We start from the raw sequence: 26,898 nt of genomic DNA on the forward strand, positions 1-26,898 counted from the left end.
GGGACAAGGTTTCCATGTGCCACCACTGCCAGCACACTGCAGATCCCCTGTGCAGACTCCCAGGACACCCATTTCCCCTGCAGTGACAGCACAGACCCGTGCCTTCCTGGGCAGGGAGCCAAGGGGACACAAGGACTGAGCTGAGGGAGGAAAAAAGGGCACTTGGATATGTTTTAAATTCTAATTTCTCACAAATCCTGCTTATTTCCCACAAAGTTCGTCTGCAATGAATTCCAAGAGAGCACAGCACAACCTACATGCCCATGTTGATCCAGAGTGTTGTTAGTGAGCTTCAGTTTTTGGAAGGAGACAGGTTCTTTCATCCAATGGCTGCCAGGAGCTGGGGAATCTGGGTGGACATAGGTGCGACAAGGGAGCTGGGGCTCTGCTTTTCCAGCAACTTCCCACTGATCTTTATTCCACTGTGAAGGGAAAGATAGAAATCTGGAGCTTAAAAAAAATGCTTTCAGTACAGAAAAGGCCCAGCAAGTTTGCTTCACTGTCAATTCAGTGCACTCCTCTGAAGCACAAGTAGCAGATTCCCTCTTATGAGCCATGATCATGTTACCAAATCAGCTCCAAGTTTAGGCCTCATTTTTCCTCCCTTTCTCCCTATGGCTGCCAGAAAAGTCTGACATTAATCATGATTAAAACTGTAGTGCTTACAATGAAAATTAGTTACCTTTCCAGCTGCTCCCCAAGCAAAACTGACAAATAACTCCAGAGAGACATAAAATCCATCAATTACTTCTGAACTTTGTCCAAAGAGAATTTATTTATCAGTGTGTGATAAGTGAAGCATAAAGATCAATCTATTTCAAACAAAGATGAAAGGACAGCGTAAATTCTGTTATTTAAAGTACTTACCTTGTACCTGAAGTTATCCATTGGCACAAAATCTACCAGCATGAGGTACTTGGCATACGGGATTAAGCCAGAGACTTTGATTTTGCACTGAGGAAACATTCGTCTGAGGGAGAAATGAAAAACAGAGTATAATGGTTTCCCTGAACAGTGGCTGTTAATGATCAAGCAGCATGTCACATTTACTCACTACTGTGCAAAGCCCTGGGAGCAGTATTCCTCCAGCCAGCCACTGACCATTTGTCCATCTCATTGATGGACTCTTTAGTCCTGTGGGTTTAGATTGATAGACATTAACAGGGCAGCAGTCACTGAGGGCCTGACACTGTTTCAGCTTTTGTTCTTCCAATTCCTCTAACACACCAGTGGGAAACTTGAAAGGAGCTCTTTGGAGGCTGTACGTAGTTCCTGGCCTGCTGCAGCCCTCACAGCCCTGGAGGATGGATTAAACCTGAGCGTGGGCAGAAGATGTGCTCTCATCTAAGAGCACACCCAGCTTTCTGTTCCCGTACTCCCTGCCACTGCTTTTAACTTCTGACTCTGCAAAAAAGCTTTGACAGCTACCGCCCTACCCAAAGGGATTATTCCAGCTCACAGCAGCTTTGACACAATACTTTACAGCTTCACAATTCCATCTTCTTTCACTGCAAGCTCCACGATACATGACTCATTTATACTTCAGTGGAGTCTGCACACACAGATCTTTAAGAGTCTGGGCCATATTCTTGTCTGCAAACACAGACTCAAACCCAAACATTTACTGCTCAACTGCTGCTGCCTGTGACCCAGGCAAAGGGAGCCCAGGGCACTTCCAGAGCAACCTCAAAGTGACAGGAAGAGCACCAGTGTTAAGTGGTGAGATAAGGGTACAGGAGTTTTCTCAGCGTATCAGCCCCACAAGTGACCTTTTGCACTTCACTGTTTGGACTTCTATGACACCTTGAAAGTGCAATTCTTCTGCAGGACCAGGAGGATCTGCATAACTGGCTACAAAACCAGTTTAAGGGCCACCATTCAAAAACAGATCACCTAGAGACTTTGCCAACAGCTCAAAGGGGTGTGGTGTGTGTGGTCAGCTGTCCTGTGCCCCTTACCTGCCAGATTTGGTGATGATCATCTCAGTTCCTATCTGGTGAAACTTCATCCAGAGCCCCATGTCCTCGAGGGTGACCACGATGGAGCTCTGTGGGAAGGGCTCCAGGCTGGGGGAAGGAAGGGCCTCACACGGCGCTTTCACGTCTGGAGGGAGAAAAGAGACAGTGACTGCAGACAGACAGGAGGAGAACTGCCCCTGCTCTGGGCACTCTGTGCCACTACAAACCTCCTAAAAACTGTTCCTTTTCTTCAAAGGATTTCTGTTACTTAGTAGGCTCAGAGGTAGGGAGCCTTTCCCAACAGGTTTGGGTTTAGCTGGTGGGTCCTTCTGTAAGATCTTGTGTTGTACCAACTCAACCTAAATTCCACTGTTACAAAACCCACACTGGCAGGTAGCCACAACCCACTGTGCTGGTTAGGGTTACAGGGTTACACAAAACACTTTATCAAGAGAATACAGTGAAAGCTGAAAGGACTGGAAAGATTTTAACAGTGGCTAATAGGGGAAAATGACAAGTAGGTGGTAGCCGAGGTGAAAAATGCCCCCAGAAGACAAAGATGAGACAGACAGGAGCCCTAAATGTAAGTGAAGGCAAGAAAAGGAGGTGACAGACCATGGACAGCCTATGTTCTGAGAAGAGAATGGCTGCTCTGAACGGGAAGTGGAACTGGGAGCCACTGGGGAGCCTGTGAGAGGGGTGGGAGATGTCTCTTCAGTAACACACCATGGCAGAGCTGCAACCTGCCTGCTTCTCCTCTTAGAGGCACAGAACCCACTGTGGGCCCAGGGAAGAGGAAAGGGAAAGCATTCTGGAAACCTGCTCTTCCTCTTAGAGGCACAGAACCCACTGTAGGCCTGGGGAAGAGGAAAGGGAAAGCATTCTGGAAACCTGCTCTTCCTCTTAGAGGCACAGAACCCACTGTGGGCCCAGGGAAGAGGAAAGGGAAAGCATTCTGGAAACCTGCTCTTCCTCTTAGAGGCACAGAACCCACTGTGGGCTGGGGAAGGGGAAAGGGAAAGCATTCTGGAAACCTGCTCTTCCTCTTAGAGGCACAGAACCCACTGTGGGCCTGGGAAGAGGAAAGGGAAAGCATTCTGGAAACCTGCTCTTCCTCTTAGAGGCACAGAACCCACTGTGGGCTGGGGAAGGGGAAAGGGAAAGCATTCTGGAGGAACTGCTGTCGATGGTACCAAGCACCTCTGCACAGCTCTTTGGATTAAAAACCTCCTTAAACCCTGAGCAAGTGCTCTCAGCAATATTGTAAGGCAGACAAGATTGCTGCTGCCCTGCTGAAAAGCCCAGTTCCATTTTAGGTCAGAATGGGACCAGTTCAGTTCTGGTGGGCTGAGCTCAGACCCAGCAGGGTTTAAGAACACTGCCCTGAGGAGGGGTGAGGATCCTGCTCAGCAGGGCACCCCAGGAGCTGGGCTGTCCCCTCTGGGTGGTGCATCAGCAGCCAGGCACAGCTATTTGTTTAAAATGTAGATTTTTATGCCTCTCAGCCTGATCAGATCTTATTCAGAGCACAGCAGAAAAAAGGGAATTTTTACCTTGTTACAGCTTTCCTGAGTAATGCCTTCAAAAGAGTAGTCACAAAAAGTAGACAGCTACTTTCAGAGAAATTAGCTTTTTTCACAAAGGGACATCTTTCCACCAAAACAACTCAATACAACTCTAAGTGTTCTTCCCTCAGGATTAAGAAGCAGAAAACATTAAAATGTAATTTTGTCTGTTTGTAGAGGTCTTTAGGCATTTAAAAAAAAAATCCTCTACCCTTTTTCCTGCTTTGATCCAACATTAATGAACTGGCCAAGAAGTGACACCTAGTTTGCTCACCAAGATTAGCCTGTTAACATCTTCTTACGAAAGCTTCCCCCATATCCTCTTGCAAAGACATGAAAGCTGCCATGAGATCATGCATTTGGTAGCTCAGTGCAGCACATGTATCAAAAGGAGTTACAATAAAATTGGGCTGATTTCCCACAGGAGCCATCCAGTCACAAATAAATGCAAACAGGTTTTGATTAGCTAGACAGATGCTCGCTCCTTCCCCAAATGAATTTTGGAATTAACATTTCTTTAAGCAAATTCCAATGCCATTAAAAGAGACTACAAGAAGGCAGATCTCAGGAGTCTTTAGTGAGGGGAGATTTCCAATGAAGTGAAGGGGAACTGAAGTGAAAGGAGTTCAACACTGAATTAAAAATCAAAGGCAGATGTTATAATCTGGTTTTTACCACAATGAGTCCCCAATGCACCTGTAGGAGCACAATGCTGCAGGAGCCAGGGACAATAAATGCTGCAGCTGAGGTTTAAAATGCAATTAATGACTTTCACCGTGCAGGTTTGTGTGCACAGGCTGAGGCTGAAAAGCAGGACATGGTCAGTCTGCATGAGGACTGGAGCCCAGCAATGGTGTGAGCTGGGGAATGGATCCACTCAGCTGCTGTCAGCTCCAGCAGGACCCTGCAGGGATGGATCTGTTTGTAGGATTTTATTTGGATTTTTGTTTCCCTCCCGGTTTGTGCCTGTGTAACTGATGGCAAAGATGCCTGAGTGTTGGAACTATGGCACAGTGTCCAAGCACTGAGTGGAACTTGTGTGAGCTGCACTTCTATGGTTTCCTCTTCTGTGCAACTTGGGTTTAAAACCATTATTATCTAAAAGAGATTGCAACCTTTTCCAGCAGTTCTAGTTTTATTTTTTAAAAAATATTCCTATTGGCTTTGTGTTGGTAACACCACACATGGTCTGTTCAAAAACATGTTCTTTATGTCCAGATGAGGTTGAAAGGGAGGAAGCTGCTACGGTAAAGGCACTGAAAATGAAGAGCTCTTCAATCTATTCTGTGTTTGATTTCAAGGTCCTCATACCAATAGGAGTAGCTACAGTTTCTGTATCTAGAATGAGCCATACATATCTTTTTGTCATCTTGGGGACAGAAAGGAAAGAAGGAGAAATATGAGACAATTTAGTAGTTTTAGGAGGAAGATCTCTGGATAGAAGATGCTGGAGTGCAATTCTCTCACCTAAAGCAGTTCCTCAATTAATTTTCCCTTGCTGAGACAATATTAAATGTCAGAAAATTTGTTGCAGCCTTCCCAAAATGTGTAGGATAGGATTTGCAATACTGGGAAAACTCCAATAAGGGGAAAAGCTCCACTAAAATCAGTTATTATTACATTTGTTGCTGTTATCTTCCAAGTGAAGCCCAACACTCACAGCTATCCAGCCTCCATCAGGGAGGAACACATATCAATATACAAAGCTTTGGAATAAATTCATCTTGCAAACAAGCACAAAAACCCCTCCCATGTTCTCTGATCTTCTCAATGCCAGCAGAAACACCCCAACCCTCTGGAGGGAGCCTCCTTCCTCAGACCCAGAGTTTTTTGGCAATAACAAAAGTATGATGTTTTACAAATGCAAAAACTTCATCTCTCAGATGCATCCAGTCCTCCCTGGAACATTGCTGCTGGAGGGGGTCATACACCAGAAGCAACCCAGTAAGAAAATGAGCTGAATCCTGCAATATTTGGAATCTTTAACATGAAAAATCCATAATGCAGTCTACTTTTTTTTTTTTTCATTGCTGCTCTTTTGTTTTTCAACTTAAAATTCAAGTGGCAGAAATCAGTATGAATCAGATCAACACAGCAGGGACTGAAAAATCCCAAAACAGCAGCAAAGGTGGAAATCATCTAAATCACTGCACATGTATTTTGCTCATGAATGAGACAACATCTTGCAGAGGAAGAATAAGGAAGCTGAGACTGCACAGTCACCTCTGATGTGCCCCTGATAAACTGGGCCAGGTCTTCTTTCTGATGTAGAGTAAAACCCCAGAGTAAATGTAGGGATCAGCTGCACTGACAAATACAGCACCTCTGGGCTGGCCCTTAGTGTCCCAAGGCATCTCTGTCCTTGTGCCCAATCCAACCATGCTCCTCACAGGAGAGGTGAACAGCAGGCTATGAGATGGATTGAAGGAAAACATAATGAAACCCTGAGGAAATCACAAAAATCCTGTGCTGGGCATGAACCTGGAAGGAGTAGGCTATGCCTGACTGGGGTTCATGCTTTCAAAGGATACAGGAAACTGGAAAAAAAAAACCCCAAACCAGAGAGTTTGTATCAGAACTGTTATTAAAAATATAACAACTATTTCCAAACTTTCTGTGGCCTTCATCCTGAAGAATCCAGTGCTTTGCAGACAATACACAAACAACACCTCTAGCCTTCAGCTGAAGGGTCACACTGCACAACCTGATGTGGGTAAGGGAATTTTGGGCACAATTGTGACAAATCTTTTCAAAAGATCTTCTAAGGCTCTCAAAAAAACCATTCACATCCACAATTTTTCATCTACTCCCATGAAAAAACGCAGTTTTTAAATCCTCTCCAGCCCCAGGCACTCTTCTAAAATGCTGGTAGGCCCTTCAGGAGCACCTTTCTGGCATGAGTCTAGGATCTTTCTGTGCACTGAGAAAGGGAAGGAGTCCTTCACTTACCTGGTAAAGCTTGCATTTTTCCATGTACTGTGACGTCGAGGAGCTTGCAGGGCCAAGAGAGCCACCAGAGTTCTTACAAGGGGAGCCAAAATAGTCCAGTTCCAAAGCAGGTCTGATTTCCTGAAGCAAGCACAAGCCCTTCCTTCCGAGATCCAGTGTCAAGAGTGAGGGGGTGAGGATGGGACTCGAGGCACAGCTAGCCAAGGTGAGTTCCTGTTTTATGGAGGCTAATGAGCAGGGAGGAGCTTCCCGCCAGGGTTGTCCCCTTGCGAGCCTTTGATGTCCAAAGGGACAAAGAGAGGAAGGATCTGCAGCAATGGCTGGGACTAGGGGAAGAAAATCAAAGAGAATTAACATGGCTTTGACATACAGGAAACCCTACAGGGGAAATGCACCTTGATTTACTGCTAACGCACTTTTAAACAAATAGAGACAAGACTGAAAACATCACTTCAGGACTTGGCTACAAAATATAAAAACAAATCCCTTAAACAGCAAGCAGGGATCATTTCTCTTTGGCTAGTCCATGGGTTTGTGATGATTCTCATCCTCAGCACACAGAATCATTCTACTCTGGATTTCTGGTATCAGAATCAGGCCTGCATCCAGCTCCTTCCTTCCCAAGGGGGTGATTAACAGTCTGTGGAAAGTTTGCTCTCCCCACCGGAATGCTGCAGCAACACATCCCTTCAGCCACTGATGCTTTCTCCAACAACATGAATATGAATAACAACGAACACATTTGATGGTATAACATCACTCATCTGCCCAGTTTCTGCATTCCCAGCCTTGAGCTGCACTTCCTTTCCAGGAGGATCAGGCACTGAGCTCATGCCTTGCTCAAGGCACTGCTCTTACCCAGGGAAGGCTGAGCAGAAATCGAAGGGCTTGAGCATTTTCCCTTAATTAGTTTATTCTGCAAGTGTGACCATTAGCTTTTGTGCTTATAAGTGCTTACAAGTGCTAAGAGACAGCAATCAAGGCTCAAGCTCCAGGGCCCAAGACAGGCACTGCACCTCCTGAGGAAGGGGGTTCTGTGCATTCACACACACACAAATGGCTGTGCTAACATTTACAGGACCAACACGGTCCAAAAGTGCAGGTCAAAAGCAGAATATCACTCTGAACAGGCCAGGGCTGGGTCCTGCATGGCAAATATAGGAGCTCTGCTCATTACAAAGAACTGGCTACAAGGCTGCATCACTTTCACTGTCTAGATTTATTCCAAATAAAAGAAACGGTTTTTTGCATTTTGTCAGTGATGTTACTGGGACATTTGATCTTCAGTCTGATGTACAAAACAAATTTTGAATTTATTTATTGAGTTTCTACACCCAAACAACAAGCCTTCAGTTCTGTTTTTACTGCCTTTTGGAGAAGGCAGTGCAAGGACATGCAGAGAGGACAAAGGAGTTTAATCAGAGCAGGGACTGACTTTCTTCCAGGGGTATATTGAATTTTAGGCATCCCAGTGCTAGCCAGGGGAAGAAAAGCCATTGCTTAATGTGGCAAGGAAGAATGTTTTAAAGAAAAGGGTTGGAGAATTTGCAAAGTCCTGAGGAGGATTTAGAGCAGGAGATGGTCCACTGGCTCCTGGCACCTCTGCAGAACCACATCCAGCCTTGCTGGCCCCTTTTAAACCACTGGCTAACACAGAAGCCTACAGGCCTTTCTCCCTCAGGTGATTTGGAGACATCCAGGGCTGTGGAGTCTCAGCATATTGAGCAGAGAAATACCATGTGGTGGAGAAATGTCAACTTGTGGCTCAAATGGAAGTTATTTATTAAATATGGAGAGAAATAAATCAGAAAGGAAAAGGTCAGCTGAAATGGTATCAAGGTCAGATCTCTGCTTGTGCTTGCACGGCCACTACCAGACACAAACAAAATAGGATGCAGAAATTCTTTTTTGCTCTGCTACAGAAGGAAAGCCAGCATTGCATCTTCTCCCCCTCCATGTCCTGCTTTCCTAATGCTAGTATTTTAATTGTAGAAAGCGGAAAAAGACAACCATAATCAGAATCTGAAAAGGAAAAATAGAACAAAAATTGGGTCAGATTCAAGCTAGCAGCGAAGATGAATCAACATCCCACACAGTCAGAAACTGCACAACAGCAGCAGCAGCTCTGGGAATTTCAGACTTCACCTGACAGGAGCGTGGGATGTGTATCATGACTTACTGCTGCTTCCACAAAGGCTAGGAGATGGTCTCCTGCTGCCACTTCATTTGCACACTGTGTATCAGCATGTCTGGGGAACAGCACATTTGCTGCAAGTACTCAAATCCTTTTGGCTTCTCCCAGCTGATTGATGGGGAAGGTGGAGCCATTAATTACCCATGACTAGTTAACAATCAGCTTTCTCCCAGCCATTCTAGTTGCACTGGAAGTGTTTTAAAAGTGAAAAAAAAAAAGTGAATTTGTTACTATTGCTGGAAAGTGTGGCTAATAGGAGCAATCCCCAGGAAATTCATCCCTAGCAAAGGGGGAATTTAGCACATTACCCTCATCTGTCCATCCATGGAGAGCCCCCAGGCAGTTTGATGGGAAGACAGAGGTGACTGTGCTGGTGTCTAACAATTCACCGGCAAATTGGAGGTTGAGGGCATGGAAAGGGATGGGAGAGAGAGTGGATGTGACACGTGTGAGTCAGCGACACACAGGGCTCTGCTCTGAGCCCATTTCAGCAGCTGAGCCCAGCTCTAACAGCAGGCTCTGCCCTATGCTGAAGGGATGAGCTAGGGCAGGAGGGAGGCCATGTGTGATGACAAAAGCACAGGCCGGGAGCTTTTGCTTTGCATCTCTTTGAGAAGCTGATTAGAAAGAAACATTCCCCTCTGGGTTTTGCAGTAAGGCAAATGTTTTCTGGCATTTCTGGCATTTCTCCCACCTTCAGTGAAGGTTTAACCCTTTGTGCTCAGCAGGACCCTGCAGGGAGCTGGTTTGTACACAAGCTCTCCAGCACAGTGATATCATCCTGCCATTGCTGGCTGCTGCCTGGGGCTCCCAGGCTGCTGGAGAACAGAAAAGGGGTTCTGGCTAATGGGGCTGGAGTGGCACTGCCACCTCTGCCCAGGCAGAGTTCCCAGGGGAGCATTCTGCCCTGAGAGCAAGCTCCAAGTTACTGCCTGGGAGACAGCTGAAATGTAAAAGTTATCTTCCAAAAGAACCTTGTGATGGTGTTCGCAGGAGTCTTAGGATGAGGGAAGAGATGAGAATGTTGACTCCATGTTTCAGAAGGCTTGATTTATTATTTTATTATATATGTTATATTAAAACTATACTAAAAGAATAGAAGAAAGGATTTCTTCAGAAGGCTGGCTAAGAATAGAAAAAGAATAATAACAAAAGCTTGTGACTGACTGAGACAGTCCGGACAGCTGGGCTGTGATTGGCCATTAATTAGAAACAACCACATGAGCCCAATCCCAGATGCACCTGTTGCATTCCACAGCAGCAGATAACCATTGGTTACATTTTGTTCCTGAGGCCTCTCGGCTTCTCAGAAGAAAAAATCCTAAGGAAAGGATTTTTTCAGAAAATATCATGGCTACAGAACCTGCCTTGGATTATTGCTCGTGGGTGCAGTAGGCAGTATCCAGCCCCCAGGTTTCCCTCTGTGAGGAAGTGTTACCATGTCAGCTTTTACAAACTGATCTAGAGCAAGGCTGCCTTGTCTGCCTGGAACTGCACAGGCAGGGAAGGACAACATGGAGCAGTAAAAGCTGCATCTAAGAGATCCTCCCCTCTGAAAGGTGAGGAAAGCCTTCCTGCCATTTAAATGGGACTCATTTAGCCCATTTCCACCTGGCACACAGAGGCCACAGCCCCAGAGCATCTTGGCAACTCTTTGTGAAGGATCCTGTGCCATCTGCAAGGAATGAGTACTGGAAAGTGAAAAGACAGAATGTCATCAACAGGGCCCAAAATAAAACAGATAGCTCTACACTGATACCTACTTACTTTCATGCTTCATTAAAAACATGAAGTGGTCTCAGATTCTCCAGAATCCACAAACTCCCTCCTTAAATCCAGGCTCAGCTCACTGTGAAGCAAATGCAGCCTGATTTATGCACACGGGGCCACGGGGAAAAGCTGAGTTTTTTCCAGAGAAAAAGCCTGCTGAAACTCTTGCTCCTACAGCTGTGCCAGCCTGTGACTCCTTGTCCCTGTTAGTGCCTGACACCTCACCCAGAAAATAGGAAATACAAGAGCAGGGCTGGCCAGGACAGAGCTGCTGAGCTCTGGCAGCACAGGCACAGCCTGAACTTGGGCAGCTTTCTGAGCAAGTCTCTGTGGGCGGCTACAGGAATGGTAAAAGCCTGCAGAGTGTTTTGAGAGCCTCTGAAGAAGTGGTACATATCTCCTATCATGCTGCAGCACAAGAAACAGTTCCTACCCAGCTCCTTACAGCAGCTCACAGAGCATTTTCTTCTGGTAGAGGAAAATGGCACCTTTTCCCCTCCTTTTTATGGTTTTGATTATTTTTTTCCTGAGAAAAGCTATCTGGTGTCTTCAATGCTATTACAAGTGCCATGCAGACCTTCCTACCCTGGGACAATGCAAGGGACCCCACAGAAGGCAGATCTCTGTAGGGCTGCTAACCCCATACTGAGCCCCAAACTGCACCACCCCCAGATTTCCCCCGTGCTCTCAAGAGTGCAAAAATGACATTTGGCAAAGCAAAGCAGATGGGTTTGGAGAGGGCCTGTTGGTAACATCTCCACGCTAATTCACCACAGGCTCCCAGGACAGGGGCTCTGAGAGCGGTGGGGACGGGTCACAGGCCACACGGCAGCTGTGACACGATGTGCTCTGCAGGGGAACCTGGGAAAGCAGCTCTGGTAGACAAAAAGCTGTGCATTATAAGCTTGAGAGAAGACTTTTCCTTTTGCAGTTTGTGGATTGCGGTTATCGGGCCGCAGAGCTGGAGAGGGCACTCCCCTGGCTCCCTCCCTCCCTCACATCCCCGGGCCCGCTCCCAGCGCCCCCTCAGCGCGGCACAAGAAGGGAAACACTTAGCGGCCACTTAACACTGCGGCCCGAGTCTGGCCTCAAAGGCTGCAGTCCAGAGTCAAATGCAAAATATGTCTGTCTAGAGCCCTTTCAAGTTCTCACAGAGCCCTGATGTCGGGTGCACTGTTTTCCTGTCAGCCCATTGTGTGTCCCAGACAGAGCTCAGCGCTCTGTCCCGCTCAAATCCACAAAAAGAACCCGCCGAAAGGAGCTGCAGCAGCAGGAGAGCTCTGCGGGCAGCTCGGCAAAGGGAACGAGCACACAGGGCACGGACTGCAGACCTGCATCCTTCCTTCCTTCTACACCTGCCCTCACAGCCCTGCCTGCACACGGGGCAAGCAAGCACTGCCCTCACAGCCCTGCATCCTTCCCTCTAAACGGGCACTGCCCTCACAGCCCTGCATCCTTCACCCCACATCTGCCCTCACAGCCCTGCATCCTTCCCCCTAAACGGGCACTGCCCTCACAGCCCTGCATCCTTCCCCCCACATGGACACTGCCCTCACAGCCCTGCATCCTTCCCCCTAAACGGGCACTGCCCTCACAGCCCTGCATCCTTCCCCCTAAACGGGCACTGCCCTCACAGCCCTGCATCCTTCCCCCTAAACGGGCACTGCCCTCACAGCCCTGCATCCTTCCCCCTAAACGGGCACTGCCCTCACAGCCCTGCATCCTTCCTCCTACACTCCCAGCCCTGCCTGTACATGGACACTGCCCTCACAGCCCTGCATCCTTCACCCCACATCTGCCCTCACAGCCCTGCCTGTACATGGACACTGCCCTCATAGCCCTGCATCCTTCCCCCCACACTCCCAGCCCTGCCTGCACATGGGCACTGCCCTCAGCCCTGCATCCTTCCTCCTACACCTGCCCTCACAGCCCTGCCTGCACACGGGGCAAGCACTGCCCTCACAGCCCTGCATCCTTTTAAACAAATAGAGACAAGACTGAAAACATCACTTCAGGACTTGGCTACAAAATATAAAAACAAATCCCTTAAACAGCAAGCAGGGATCATTTCTCTTTAGCTAGTCCATGGGTTTGTGATGATTCTCATCCTCAGCACACAGAATCATTCTACTCTGGATTTCTGGTATCAGAATCAGGACTGCATCCAGCTCCTTCCTTCCCAAGGGGGTGATTAACAGTCTGTGGAAAGTTTGCTCTCCCCACCGGAATGCTGCAGCAACACATCCCTTCAGCCACTGATGCCTTCAACAACAACATGAATATGAATAACCACGAACACATTTGATGGTATAACATCACTCATCTGCCCAGTTTCTGCATTGCCAGCCTTGAGCTGCACTTCCTTTCTGGGAGGATCAGGCACTGAGCTCATGCCCTGCTCAAGGCACTGCTCTTATCCAGGGAAGGCTGAGCAGAAATCGAAGGGCTTGAGCATTTTCCCTTAATTAGTTTATTCTAATAATGCACTGCATGCACTGCCCTCCCAGCCCTGCATCCTTCCCCCCACCCTGCCCAAACTCACTGCTCTCAGCTACAAGGAGTAGCCTGACAAAACAGGCAGCAAGGAACTCCAGCCTCACACCCATGTATAAACACTTCTATATTTGTACACATGTGCACACACTCATATGCAAAGAGAAGCATCATGCAGATATTAAAAACTGCTGGCAGTTTACTTAACCATATTTGAGACCAGACAAAAGCCCTGAGCAGAATGGACTCTGCTGAGCAGAAGCCCAGCAGGCAACACTGCAGCAATCTCTGTTAAAAAGCTGATTGTTTCCAGAAAAATAGCAGTAGCTGAGACCCAAAAGGTTTTATCTAAACTTCATGGATTTTCAAGATTGTTGATACTCTGTCATGGTACCTTGGTTTCCACAAAAGATTATTTTTGTTGGTGATCAGGCATTTGTAAAGCCATGAAACCAACAGGTAAAACAGACCTCAGTCATGCAAGTTAGGGTGCAAGTTACTTTGCTGGGCAAAGACAGGTCTCTTCTGTCATATGGAAGTTTCCATGAACTGTTCATCACAGTAAGGTTCTAATCAAACCAGGAAATCAATAAACATCCTCCTTATCAGATGATCTACTTTAAAAGAGCAAATTAAAATTGTTAAGATTTAAAGTGTTTGAAATTTAAAAATAAAAACTGCTGTGAGCTCTACAGAGCTGTGTAGAGCTCAGTTCCTCCAACATCACTATTGACTCTAAAGAACTTTCAGAGGAAGTTAATTATCATTACCAGAAATCATGACAAGAGAACAATTAAACCATACACAGCAGATTTTGATTCAGAGCACTTACAATAAATCACGTTTCATTTTAATAAGATTTTATTACTGCGTATTTATTTTCCTTTTATAGTATTACTTAAAATTTCTTTGAAAAAGAACTATAAAAATTTATATAGCCATAGGATACATACAGCTGCACATCCATCTCCCAGCAGCAAGGGAACTAACACACAGGATGTCCAACTGACCTGTAGAGTCTGAGCTGAACTTTACAGGACCTCCCAAAAATAAAATGAGCACCAAGACAGATTCATGCAGCACATGCTGCAAGATGCTTTCTAAAAACTGACATAGGGCATTATGATGGGACATAAATCATCTGCAGCCAAGTCTGAAGTCAGTAACAAAGAGCTGAAAATACACATGGATTTTAAGCAGAAAGCCCTTGGATAAATTCTGAGCTACACTTTTTCTCACCCAGCTTGTTCATCACCTGGCAGAAAAATGATATTTGGGTCCATAATAACAATACTCAGGTAAGAATCCTTCAACACACTGATAATAGAAAAAAGCACCTGTCAGATTTCATGGATTCCTCAAATCAGCACTGGGATGAGGCTGCCATAAGTGGACATGAACTGACACAATCAAACACAGCTGCCACCTCTCCTTGCACTCCCTCACCTCTCCAGATTTCTTTCCTTCGTTCTTCCCATGGTGAAATTTCTCATGCTCACTCTTTGTGGCAGGCAGGGGCTGGGTACAGACCGCGGGCAGATCACAGCCCAGCTCCCTCCCCCTCCCCAGCAGATTGTGAAGTGTTTATGGCCTGGCTCTTATGGCTCTAGAGGTGCTGAATGGCCTTTTCCCCCCTCGAGTCTCAGCTCCTGATGGGCAGCCACAGACCAACTTTTAGCGGGTTTGGTCCGTAGTTGTGGATTTTATTGCCCAGTTTGTCTCTTCAGCTCACATTTGTAAGCTCCAGAGTAGATTTTTCCCTGGGTAACACTCTGCAGCTCAAAGAACTCCTCTTGTTTTTATTACATCCTTAGTGATTAAAGGGATATTTAAACCTCACAATGTTCCCTGCTGTGAATATAAAAGCCTAGCATCATTTCGGATAGATGTGCTTAGAAAAATAAATTAAAAATTAGCCCTACTATATGGAACAAATGCTTCTAAGTGGTTAAGAACATCAGACACCTGAATGATTTAAATATATGGGATGCAATTCCTTGAGAATCCAAGGGATGACACATGGCTTTGTCCTGTCAGAAGAGTTACATAGAGAAGCTTTCCTTGGGAGGAGGATAACAGAGGAGTGCAATGAGTGTGAGGTGTGCAATGAGTGCATTAGGCTGAAAATACTGGATTTTACCTCCTTAGGCATAAATGGCTTAGATTTCTTCTCCTCTCTAACCCTGCAAACATCAATACACTTAATAGGTGCCACTCTTAAAAACACAATCTTTGCATTTGTGAGGCAAAACTGTTTTTAAATGACTGCCACTTCACAGCCTGAACTGTGCCTGCCAACCAAACATAGATATAAACAATACAATGTAAATTCAACAGAAATATTCATAAATTCTGCTCAGAAAAGTGCAGGGGAGTGTGCAGGAGGAAATCAAAGTCAGGTTTGGGAGCAAGCATTCCTGTGGGCACAGATCAGATGTTATCAATAATGAGGTCACTGCTCCTGCCACCCTCAATGCTGCAGTTACTGCTTTCAGTTTTAAGCTACTGCTGGGCTCAGGCTTGGTGACCTGAGCCTGCCTGAGATGGAGATTTGGACTCACCACCAAGGGCCTTCATTCTTCATTTCCAAATAACTGCTGACAGTGCAGACAGAACCTACCAGAACTGGAGGGTTTGTGCTCTGCAGGACAGGAGTGCACAAGCGACAGCAGCAGCCAGGGAGGGCTGGTTTAGATTACCAGAAACATGAAGCAAAAATCTGAAATCTAAGTCCATACATGGTCCCCCAGTATGTCTTTCTGACTTTTTTGCCTTGTCTTTCCTCTCCAAGATGGAACTACTCCTTCTCTTCCCTTTGCACCATACTCTGAAGAAGCTGTCCAAAGGAGGAATTGCTGAATTCTGGAATTCTCCCCAGTTCCGGATTTTCCCTTAAAAGAAGATCACTTAAACTTCTGTTTTGAGCAGTCATGTTCAGCCATACCCACCAATAAAGATATGGTAATACTAAGGAGGTTCCATTACAGAGGTAATTTCTGGGGTTTTCTGCACTAGGTGTGATTTCATTTCCTTGCTGAAAATAAATCCACAAATATAACCAGAGGATACATATGTGAAAATAGCATATAGCTGAGCAGGAAAGTGGCAGGGCCTCTTTCTGTGAGCCTGCTGTAGAACAAACTGGCAAAACCACATGTAACTCTTATCACCTCATTATCAAAGCTACCGGGAACTGGAAGGAGACTGGATGAGGTGAACACCAGAAGAGATTAGAAGAGTTGAAGGAAAGTTCCATGATTGATGGCTCTGTTCACAAGGAAGAAATGAACATGTCTGCAGGGTGTAAACATACAGATGACAGAGGAATTAAAATTCTACAAAGGGATATAATTATCTTCATTAGTTGAGATGAAAATGAGAGAGAAGTAATTTGACTATCCAGGGAAAAGCACTGTGGCTGTGCAAGGGCAGCCTGTTTGCAGAGGAACAGACCAAGTCCTTCCTGCATCAGGCTTTTAATGGCTTTGTGCCCACACCAGTGGCACTGCAGAGAGCAATCCTGCCTTTGCAGTAAAGAAGGCTCTGGTGCATCTGCTCCTCTCTCATTCCTGTGACTCCTCAAGTGGATCCAGGGCCCACATGGAAGGATATGGATGTTCTGCTGGCACATGACCAGGCTGCTTCCCAGTGGGATGGAGCCTGGCTCTCTGCCACGCTGTGGTCACAGCACTGCACATGTCCTGTGTTTCTGCACACCATAATTCACAACAGGCCAGCTATGGACTCCCAAGGGATGTGAGACTGCAACAGAAACACCACTGCCCTGGGAGAGAACTCTTCTTTGCACTCCAGGGCTTAGGGGGGCAGAATGAGGGCACAGGTGACAGGTTATTGAGCCACTGGTGACTTTTCCCACAAAGTGCCTTTGGGAGACAGTAGAGATACACTGAAGCCACCAGCCATTGTGTGTTAGAGCAGACAAAGATTGATCCACAGCTGAGAGAAGCATTTTCTCTGCAATTCTGAAGCACAAAGTTTATGAGCTGATCTCTGGGCTTTCAGAGGGCTTCAAACAGCCCTCAGGGGAGAGAAAGAACTTCAGGTTACACAACCATGCCCACTCTGTGCATTGAACTCCTGCACACTGCTCATGGTTCACCAAGTCATTTTCTTCGTGCTAACAAACTCCTGCCACGGGCAGCTGCTCCCTTTTTCCATCACAACTTTCTTTTCTATCCCTTGATAACCAAGAGCAGGCCAGAAACTGAACATTCCCCGTGCTGAGAAGTCCTTTCCTTTGAGGAATCCATCCTAGGGCTGTTCTTGCAACAAACTGGGATGGACAATGCCTCCCTCTCCTCTGTCTCAGCCCTCATGCTCACAGAAGTGCCAGATGCAGCTCTGCAAACTGAAATCCTTTTCACCAGAACTGATACAGCTCTGGTTGAGGCAGTGGGTATTTCTCATGGATTCTAGAGAGGAACATGCCCATCTTTGTCCAGTAAGGTCAGCTTTGAGACTGACTTCCCACCCTTCAATACCTGGGTTATGGTCTCTGATGAGTAGAAATGCAGCAAACCCAACTCATTGTTTAAAGATGGCTTTAACCTTGCAGAGAAGTAAAACTCACATGACAACAGTTATTTAGGAACAGAATTTGTCAGGCTCTGGTTTAGCACTTACTGCCTGAACTTTTTCTTGCCTGAAGACAAATGAAAACATTCCTGCAGAAACACAGGTCTTGTTCAGATTGCACCAGGATCAGAATAAAGGAAATCATCACTGTTACCTGCATGACCAGCTTTGCCTTCTGCAGTGCAGCCATCTTCACTGATTTTGTGACCCAGGGAGTCCCAAACTGCTTCTGTGCCACATCCTCATCAGTCAGTCCTGTCTTGCATTAGGTGAGACAGTGCCAACAAATCTGCAGTGGGATTAGCACCATTAAAAGGTTTTCTGACAAGCCTGGCCTTACAACGTGTGTGCCATCCCCAGAGTTAAAACTGAAGGCTGCATCTTATTCAGCAACATACCAAGGGCATTCAAGCCTCAGTCTGCTCCTGTTTGCAGAGATAGAAATTATGTTAATGGATGGAGATAGTGTGGGAGACAGTTATTCTTGAGCAGACTCTGCCCAAGCCAAAGGATCCTGGGTTTCCTGACAGCATTCTGCCCCAGCTTTTCCAGAAGGTCTCCTTCAGAAATGGAATTAGGCCCTTAAGAGAGCCTAAATGCTCTCTTAATTTAAATGCATTTACCAATCAGAGGTCATCTTAAATACACCTCAATGTACTTATGCTCTCATTCCATGTTTAGCCAAACACTGTAAGATATTTTCTTCAGCAAATAAACCAGAACTCAGTAAAAATAAAAGCAGCAGAATCAACCCTCCCCACTCCAACATCATTCTCATCATAGCAGGCAAAATGCTAAATCTACATCAGTGTTTTGGCAGTGAGGAAATATTCTCAAAACAACAGTATCACAGCAGTAATGTCTTCTGCTTTGGAAATGTGTTACCTTGATGTTTATACAGCCACAGGAGCCCATTCAACACTGGCAATGTGTTAATTCCATTGACATTATCGCTCAAATTCAGTCACAGGGGCTGGAGAATTCTTTTTTTTTTACATGGCTCTTTCATCTAAAAGAGAATAAAGCAGGACATAATGGATGGTTAGTAACATATTGTTAAATGGTTACAAGACACAGGAAATTTCAGCCAAGGAATGGGAAAAACTAAAAAATCCAAGTCAGTCTTAATTAGAACAGAGCCTTGGTTTTGCTACACTGCACTATGGCAAGTTCTCAGCTTCAGAGCTAAGGATTCTCCAAAAAACTGAGCATGTTCTACTCTTACATGAGCAGAAACTCTTTAGTCCTCTCCAGAACTCTGCTCATGGGAAGCTCTGAGTTATTTGGAGTTATTCACCATCACAAAAACCCAGTAACTTTGTGTTGCTCTCATTTAACTTAATTATAGGAATAGTTCCTAGTGGATACTCATATTCAATCACTCAAGATGAAAAACCCCAGAGTTTTACCCTGAATTGGCTAGAAGATAAAATTATAAACAATTTATGACATATAAAAATGACCTAGCTGCAAATTCATTTAGGGGAGGGGGGACAGTTTTGGACAAGTAGCTTCTATGTGATGGAGACAGAAAATGGAAGATAACCTGAAAATCTCACCAGCCAGTGGGAAAGCTCTGAGACAAAACTGAGTTCTTTTGACTTATGATTTAACCAATAAATCAATGGTGTTACCATGAAATAGATGCAGAAAGTGAATATTGACAAAACTCAGATACAGAACCCGGGAAGGATGAGCCAGCTCCAAGTCCATCTTATTCCAAACCTATCTCCAGTTCTGTTCTGCTGCTGCTGTTCTGAAAGCCACCAGGATTTCCTTGCTGGAGCAGTATCAGCCACTGGGGATGATGGGAGAGAAAAGCTGTTAAAGAAAATGATCTTCCTAATAAACACTGCCTCAGGGATCACATGAAGACAGGTGTCACTGAAAAGAACTTCCACTAGTTGTTCTGCAGAGTTCCTCTACATGCCACAGCCACCCTCATTGCAGGGAGAAGTAATTAGGGCTGCATTTTTTACCAGCAGAGGTATTTCCACCTTTCCTTGGCTTTTAGCATTTTTCAGTGGTTAACTGTGAACTTTTGAGTTTGCATGAATTAAGGAAGTTAAGTTTGTTTATTTTAAAGCAGCTATTTTCCATGGAAACTTTAGTTGTAGCAATACTTTATGTCACTGAAAACTGTCCACATCACAGGCCTGGGGTGGCACAACCTGAGGCTGCCCTTTGCTGTCTTCACTGAAGTCAAGAGGAGCTGTTTATGTTTTGGGACCTTGTTGAATCAGGCACATCTTTAAGAGGAAACATTGTCCTCCTGCTCTCTCTCTTCCCAGGGGACACTCTGCACTTGGAAATAGTATTTTTTTCTATTTTCATATTCTTTCCAGGTACTTTTCCACGAGTTGATAGCACCAGATAAGAGGCACTGCTGTGTCTGTGCCTGAGCTGTAACTGAACCATGACCACACACCCAGCCTGGCCATTACCACACTCTGGGTATTTCTGAGTTTCACTGACATTGCACCAAGCTCTCCTTATTCAAAAATAAAATGCAGCAGGAGTGCATTTAAGCACAGACTATTTACTCTTACACTTGGATGGAATTCTCAGTTACCTGAGGGTGAGCTCCCCAGTTTGAGGGTGACACCTGCAGACAGCAGCTGAGTTTTTCCCAGGCTTGAGGCCCTGCTCTGGCTCTCAGCAGCTCCAATGCACGTCCAGGGCCCCAGGCAGCTGCACAGGGACACCCCTGTGCCAAGGGGGAGGCAGTGCAGCACATCCAGGATTTAAACAACTCCCACCCAGGCTTTGCAGCAATCCTGCACTGCCTTCTCATCTCCTTATGTTGGAACCCAGGACATTCCTGAAAAAACAATTAGCAACCTTATAGGAGGATTCACAAGCCACGAAAGTTTAAGTAGAATGATAGTTAAAAAGTAGAATTCTGAGTTTTTAGAATAAGAGTTCAGAAGCCAAGATAGAGGGATTTAGGTGTGCTTTGTCCTTCTTTCTTCTTCTTAGCCTCCATCTTCTGGGTGATGGTGGCATTTTTGGATTAGTTTAAGGTAGAGACACACTGTCTAACATAGGTGATAGATATTGGAAAATTATTGGAAATAATGTACATGTAGTTTTTAGTAGAAAAAGACAACACTGCCCTGAAGGTGGGTACTGTGCCACAGACTGACCTGCTGAAAGGACCTCAGCAGGTCAGGAAAAGAATGTTATAGGTAACAGAAAATAAATAACTTTGACAACCAGAACAGAAGAATCCTGACTCCTTCTTCAACTGCCAGGCTGGGAAAAGAGACTTTCTAAGGTATCTCAGGTTATCCAGACCACAGAAACCCCTGAGATCCTTACACTGAGAAAAGCAGCTCTATGAACCTCTTCCAAGGGAAAGCACAGGCCTGGTGAAATGTGCCATTGTGGGAGGCTCCTTGTGCAGCTCACTGGAATATCCATTTTGAACCAGGGCAAAGCCCCTGGTGCATGCAGGCATGAGCAGGAAATGCACCTGGCTTGGCTGGCTCCTGCAGATCCCCACTCCTGTGTGCCCATCACCCTGAAACAGGAGCTGACAGCTCTGCCTGGCCACCAGCAGCTGCTTCTGCCTGCACCCAAAGGCTTCCTCAGCTTGCAGAGCAATGGCAGCACAGAGCAGGAATCCTCCCATTTCTCTTTGCAGAAATGCTTCACAATGTGCAATCCCAGGCTGTTATTACATTCCAAGCAAGCCAAACTGAAAAATCACCTTGTGCCACTGCTGCTTGCTGGGAGGGAACACTCAGCTCTTTGTTTTGCTCCCAGGAAAGCCCATTTACTTATTAAGTGTAGGAAGCACTTCCAGCAGGGTGACTATTGGGAGAGCCATGACAGAAGTTATTTGTTGGGACTTGTGCTGCTGACTTGAGGGCACAGCATTGCAAATTGATGTTGTAAGCTCAGAACTTCCACCACAGATTTCTAAAGTTTCTTTTTTTTTTTCCCTAACCCACTCAAACCTAATGGAGATCTAAATTACAGCCAACACATTCCTAAGTGACAAGTTTCTATATTCAAACTGCTTTCTGACATCCACACAGCATGGTGAGTTCCTTGGTGAGTGTATGTTGGCTCAATTAACAAGTTAAGCAATTCTTTGAGCATCTAGTGCCATCTCTTAAAGGGAAAATTATCACTGCAATCTTACTGAAAGAGTTGCATTTTATATATATCCATGCATTTAGAAGAGAAAATGTGACTGTTCATACACATTAGGGTGTAATTTAAGGAAATGAAATCTCTGGTGTGACTTAAATTACAAGGAATCAAAGAACACTTCTGAGTATGAAGCTTTTCAGCTCATACAACATCCTTCACTAATTATTACTGAACAGTGTGTGTTCAGTGCTATATTAGATCATAGTTCATGCAATGCATATTGCAGATAAAACTCAGTTGCATATTATTCCTTGTGAACAGCCCTCTGTATCTGTCAGACACCTCAGAGGAGCAAAATGAGAGGAATGTGAGTATAGAGGCTAACTGTGGGTATCTGTAATAAATGTAATAATTCAACATTCTCACAGGAAGCACTGCTTCTGAAATACCTTTGCCCTGTTACGTGGCCTTTCACTTGTAGTTATTAAATCACTCAACTAAAATTAAATTAATGCCATTCCAGTGTGGTTCTCATATGCTTATACCATATATGAACTTTGTTTATATTCCATTTATGCTGGAATTCACTGTTGTTTGCAAGGTCTCTGAAAGAGATGGGAAAGAAAGAAACTAGGCTGAGAAATAAAACTTGAGAGGGGGATATCTGAGTCTAATCTGAGAGCAAAAACTACTTTTTACCATATATGTTGACTTGGCTTTAGATAGGCAGTTTCCCTCAGTAAGACAATGCACTCAGAGAGACATTGCAGAGTTCCTCCCACTGGGATTATATAATGGCATGTTTTTCTACCAGCTACAGACACAACCATTTAATTGTGCAGATAAATCTTACACGCAGGCAGAAGTGTGATTTCACTTTTCCCCTTGGTAGAAGTGATTTGGTTTTTGATTTTGCAGTCAGTGGCCTCAGCTCCACGTCCCTGCTCCCTTTCCTGAGCTGCCAGATGGCTGCAGGACCTGATCTCACCTCGGGCTGCTCCACATACCACAGACTGCCTCACAAGATTTTATCCAGGCTTGAACAGCACATCTTTCTTCCATCATTCTCAAACACATTTTCATCCCTGATTAGAATTTGACTTGAACAGAACTACCTCAAAGCACTGCTCAGATCCACAAGTTGCATGTTAGTCACTGACTCCTGGGCTCAGTTGTGCTGGCACAAGCCCCACACCAGTGCCATGAACCAGGGCTGAACTAATCAGGATTCCCCCTGACGAGGCTGACCACGTTATCAGAGCCATTTCACACCAGAATGACTGGCAGGAGAGTCCCCTGACACCCCAGTGTAACATACTGCACATGATGAAAATGGAAACACCCAGGGGGCTTCTTATGGGGGAACTGAGGAGAAAAACAGGGAAAAACAGTCATGGGGCAGATTTTGTATGAAAGGCAAGGATATGGTGGGTCTGTTTTCCTGCCTATGTCAATATTAATGGCGACAAAGCAAGCTCTTGTTTTTTGTTGCCATGGCCAGGGACACAATCCTGTGAGCAGCCTGTGAGGATTCTCATCCCCTCTGCCTTCCCCAGACCATACATTATGCAAAGGACATATGGCACAGCAGCACAGAGCCCTTGCAACCCAACGGGGGCAAACCCAGCAATGCACTGTGCTCTCAGTAGTTTCGAGACAGATCTTGGGCATCCATTTGGGGTGGGGGTTGGTCCCCTTCCCCTTTTCCCCTCCCTTCCCTGCTCTGTCCTAGGGCCCCCTCTAGTGCTCCTGGAGCAGGCAGTGACACTGCAGGTGACACGGGGAGCCCTGGGCAGGCTGGAAAGGCTTGTGTAGCTCTCCAGACACCTGCACAAGGCTGCTCCTGAGGCCAGGGGGCAAGAGGCAGCTTTGAGGGCTGCACCAGAGGATCTGGAGTTGGCTAAACAAGCACTTGCTGATGGGTGTCCTCATTAGAGATGCATGAAACAGCAGCAGAACACAAATGTCTGTGCAGGGAGATGCACCTTTCAATGTCTGCTGAGGTCTGCCTGGGTTCTGTGGGTATTCATGTGAAAGAGCCATTTCAGTGAAGGCAAGTCCTCCTCCAGGAGCCAACAAACCCAGGTGCTGGTGTTGTCCTCTGCAATCCTACCTGTTCCACCATAGCCAGCAAGGAAGGACACCTGACAGTCCCACAAAGGCATGGCTTGGGCTAGCACAGCCTATGGTACAGCACCCAAAACCCATAAATAACATCACAACTTAGCATTACTGAATCCCTAGTCATCAACTGGAAGGGAAAGATGGCAATTAACACTCAGCCTACAGTGAACCTTCTACCATCCTCTTCAAATGCAAGAGCAAAGCCTCTTCATCCCAGCTTTCCATGACCAAGAGGCCACCAACTGATGTCTGCTGTGCTTTTGTGTTATCTCATTCACCTGCCTCCCAGTCCCCTAAAATATGCAAGCACCTGCAGGAGCAGAAATGAGCTGTGCTCAGTGTGTAACTGTACACACAGGATACTCCACAGAGCCTCCAGCCTCACTGCAATTTCCAGTTCAATGCTGTGCTTTTCACAGTGCTGTGATCCCACCCTCAATGGCAGGACATAGTCTGTTCTCACCTGGCCCCTCTGTTTCCTTCAGTCCATTTTGTCTCCTATCAGCTTCAGCTGCTGCTGTGCCTTCCTCATCTTTTCCTGGTCCCTTTCTCCCTGACCATATGGTGTTTATTTTGGCTGCAAAAGACATTAATTTCATTATTCATGAGAAATCTCACTCCAATTAAGAAACAAAAAAAAAACCCCAAAAAACCAAGAGACAAAGAGACAACAACTGACAAATCCTAGCACATAATAAAATTAAGGAGGTACTTGGTATCTTCCTTGATCTGCTATTTTGGTTGTGGAAGGGAACATTATTAGCTTTTGAAAAAAATGCTACAGCATTTGTCAGACAGTGGGCAGAAGCCACTAATGACAGCTGTGCTCACCAAAATTAATTCTTAGTAAAACACTAGTCCTTGCCTAGAGAGAGAAATTCTCAATGGTCTTAACTACACATGGATTATATAATCCCTGTGCCAGGAAGTGAAACTGCAGTCAAACCCCAATAATCAATATCTTAACAATACTTTCACCTTAACAGTGGAAGATACCTGTGTGCAAGTGCCCAGTAGCAGCACAGCAAGGATATCAACTCTCCACAAATTACTCTCCACAGCCAATGCAAAATTATTCCTTTTTCCATCTCCTTTGCAACAAAAATGGTTTTGCTATTTGCCTGAAAGTTTTAAGAGTCTGGCTTTTTAGTAGCCAAAAAGGATTTGGTTTTTAATCAATTACTGTCTAGGAAAAAAGAAAAATTAAAGAGAGGGAAAGCCTCACCCCACTTGGTCACAGACCTCACCTTAAAGTTTGCTTTAGGCACCAGAAATTCCTGCCCCTATGGCTTACCAGGGAAAAACCCAAACTAGAAGCACACCAGCACCACACTGCAGCTGCTGCCATTTCTTTGTCTGGCACATCAGAAAGGCACCTGGGAACAGAGATTTCAGAAGCAATGGGTACCCAGTAAATCCTGCAGGCAGATGCAGTGATCACATCTGATCTGTGACTTGCTAAGCTGCATCTTGCCTTGGCTTGAATTTCAAGCTCTTACCACCAGGATTAGACCAAAATAAAGGAATCTGCTCCAAGCCATGGCTCACTGCAGTTTTACTGCAATCTTTTTCTTGCTAATCCCACAGGATGACATGGCCAAGCTTCACAAGGTGCATTCATTACTCAGTGAATACCTCTGTTGGTGAGGATTTGTTGCTCTGAGCACCTTTAGGGATGGTTCTTCAGACAAACATCCTTATCTCAGGGCATCCAGGGAGCTTGGCACCTTCACCCCAGAGGTGGCTCCTTCCTTGACCTGAAGAACTCCATCAGCTGTACTTACAGAGAGGAGGTTTCACACATGGAGAAGAAGAAAGGCTCCTTCAGTGCAGCAGGAACACCCTTGAGGAGGAAGGGCCACAGCTGAGAAACATTTAGTCAACAGCAGAAGGGCAGGATTGGAGGGAGGTGGCCTCTATGGTTCAGTCTCAGTAATTTCTTGAGCTTGAGAAAAAGTCCTTGAGCTACTCAAGAGCATAATGGGAATAAAAAAATCATAAATTTATGAAAAAAAAATGAAAACCAGGTAAGAGAATTCAGCATAGGATAAAACAAGTTGCACAGTTGAATAGTTTGAAGGTTCAAATGAGCTTAGAGCAGTCCAGCAAATGCAGTTCTTGTTGCTGGCAGGAACAGTTACAATTACTGTTTCAGCTTTCCCAAACCAGCAAAATTTTAAATCCTTCTCAAAAAGCAGGACTAGAATTCAAAAGAAAGCTCAAGACCAGCATTTTAGGAAGTCTGGAGGAAAAAACCCAGAAAGCCTAATGCCAAGGAATCCTTAAGAATAATAAAGGAAAGGCAACAATTTTCAGTGGTCACATTCAATTAGAAAATCAAATGCTTTATACATCAAACCCAAGCTAAGGTGTGGACCTAAAAATTAAAATGTGATCTTTAAGTCAGCAATACATTTAAGAATACACATTAGCCACATAGTCTGTGCAGTCTATTCCATTTGGGTGAAAAAGCCCTACTGAGAACTCCACCCTCCCCTTTCAATTTCTCATAGGCAGCCAATTTATTTCATTCTGTGCTTTCTTCTAAAAAACCTAAACATCATGCTTATCTGAAACCTCCTCAGCCTTTTACCTGGCAATGACTACACAGCATACTGTACATTGCATTTATAATAACCTACAGCAAATCAGAGTAAACACTGAAAACATTTTACTGAAAACACTTGTTTGCTTTCACCATCATTTGCCTCATCTTTTCTGTATCAATTGCACTCACTTACAGTAGGTGAACAAGTTACACAAACAGTTGCTAACACATCCAAAATGGACATACTCACTCCTTTGTAAACCACATTTTCTCCAAAACAAAACCCCCCAGAATTTGAGAACAAGCTTGCAATACAAATTTTGCTGCAGCTTCTTTTTATCCACAGTTCATTTATCATTCCTATCAACGAGATCAATCACTAATAATGGATCAAATGCAAATTTGTACAGCCAAATATTCTGTGTGATCCTGTTCCCATGTGGTGTCTTCCCCCTTATGTGGCTCATCAGCTTTCAAAGACACCAAGATGGGTGAAAAAGAATTCAGATCTCAGTGGGGAACTGAACCCACTGCAGCAACCTTGGCAACGCTGGGCTCTGGTCACACACACCAAACCCACTCCAAGAGCTCTGGCAGTCC

The 26,898-nt window shown here is 45.3% G+C and overlaps 2 protein-coding genes across 2 annotated transcripts in view; one reads left to right on the plus strand and one right to left on the minus strand.

Moving 5' to 3' along the window:
• LOC139598808 (T-box-containing protein TBX6L) overlaps nucleotides 1–26,885 on the minus strand; it is a 32,740-nt gene extending 5,855 nt beyond the window's left edge. Inside the window, exons 1-8 of the mRNA XM_071445628.1 lie at nucleotides 24,998–26,885; nucleotides 24,214–24,327; nucleotides 18,411–20,346; nucleotides 17,680–17,814; nucleotides 6,473–6,798; nucleotides 1,959–2,103; nucleotides 868–970; nucleotides 258–422 (exon numbers count right to left, since the gene is read on the minus strand). Of these exons, the coding sequence (XP_071301729.1) occupies nucleotides 258–422; nucleotides 868–970; nucleotides 1,959–2,103; nucleotides 6,473–6,488 (429 nt within the window). The 5' untranslated portion in view covers nucleotides 6,489–6,798; nucleotides 17,680–17,814; nucleotides 18,411–20,346; nucleotides 24,214–24,327; nucleotides 24,998–26,885. The remainder of the gene's footprint in view (nucleotides 1–257; nucleotides 423–867; nucleotides 971–1,958; nucleotides 2,104–6,472; nucleotides 6,799–17,679; nucleotides 17,815–18,410; nucleotides 20,347–24,213; nucleotides 24,328–24,997) is intronic.
• Nucleotides 1–26,898, plus strand: part of KLHL22 (kelch like family member 22) — a 303,656-nt gene that overhangs the window by 59,048 nt on the left and 217,710 nt on the right. The gene's annotated exons all lie outside the window — the stretch shown is intronic.

The sequence above is a fragment of the Agelaius tricolor genome, unplaced genomic scaffold (assembly GCF_023055355.1).
Source record: "Agelaius tricolor isolate 1412-34295 unplaced genomic scaffold, bAgeTri1.0.p SCAF_20, whole genome shotgun sequence".
NCBI lineage: Eukaryota > Metazoa > Chordata > Aves > Passeriformes > Icteridae > Agelaius > Agelaius tricolor.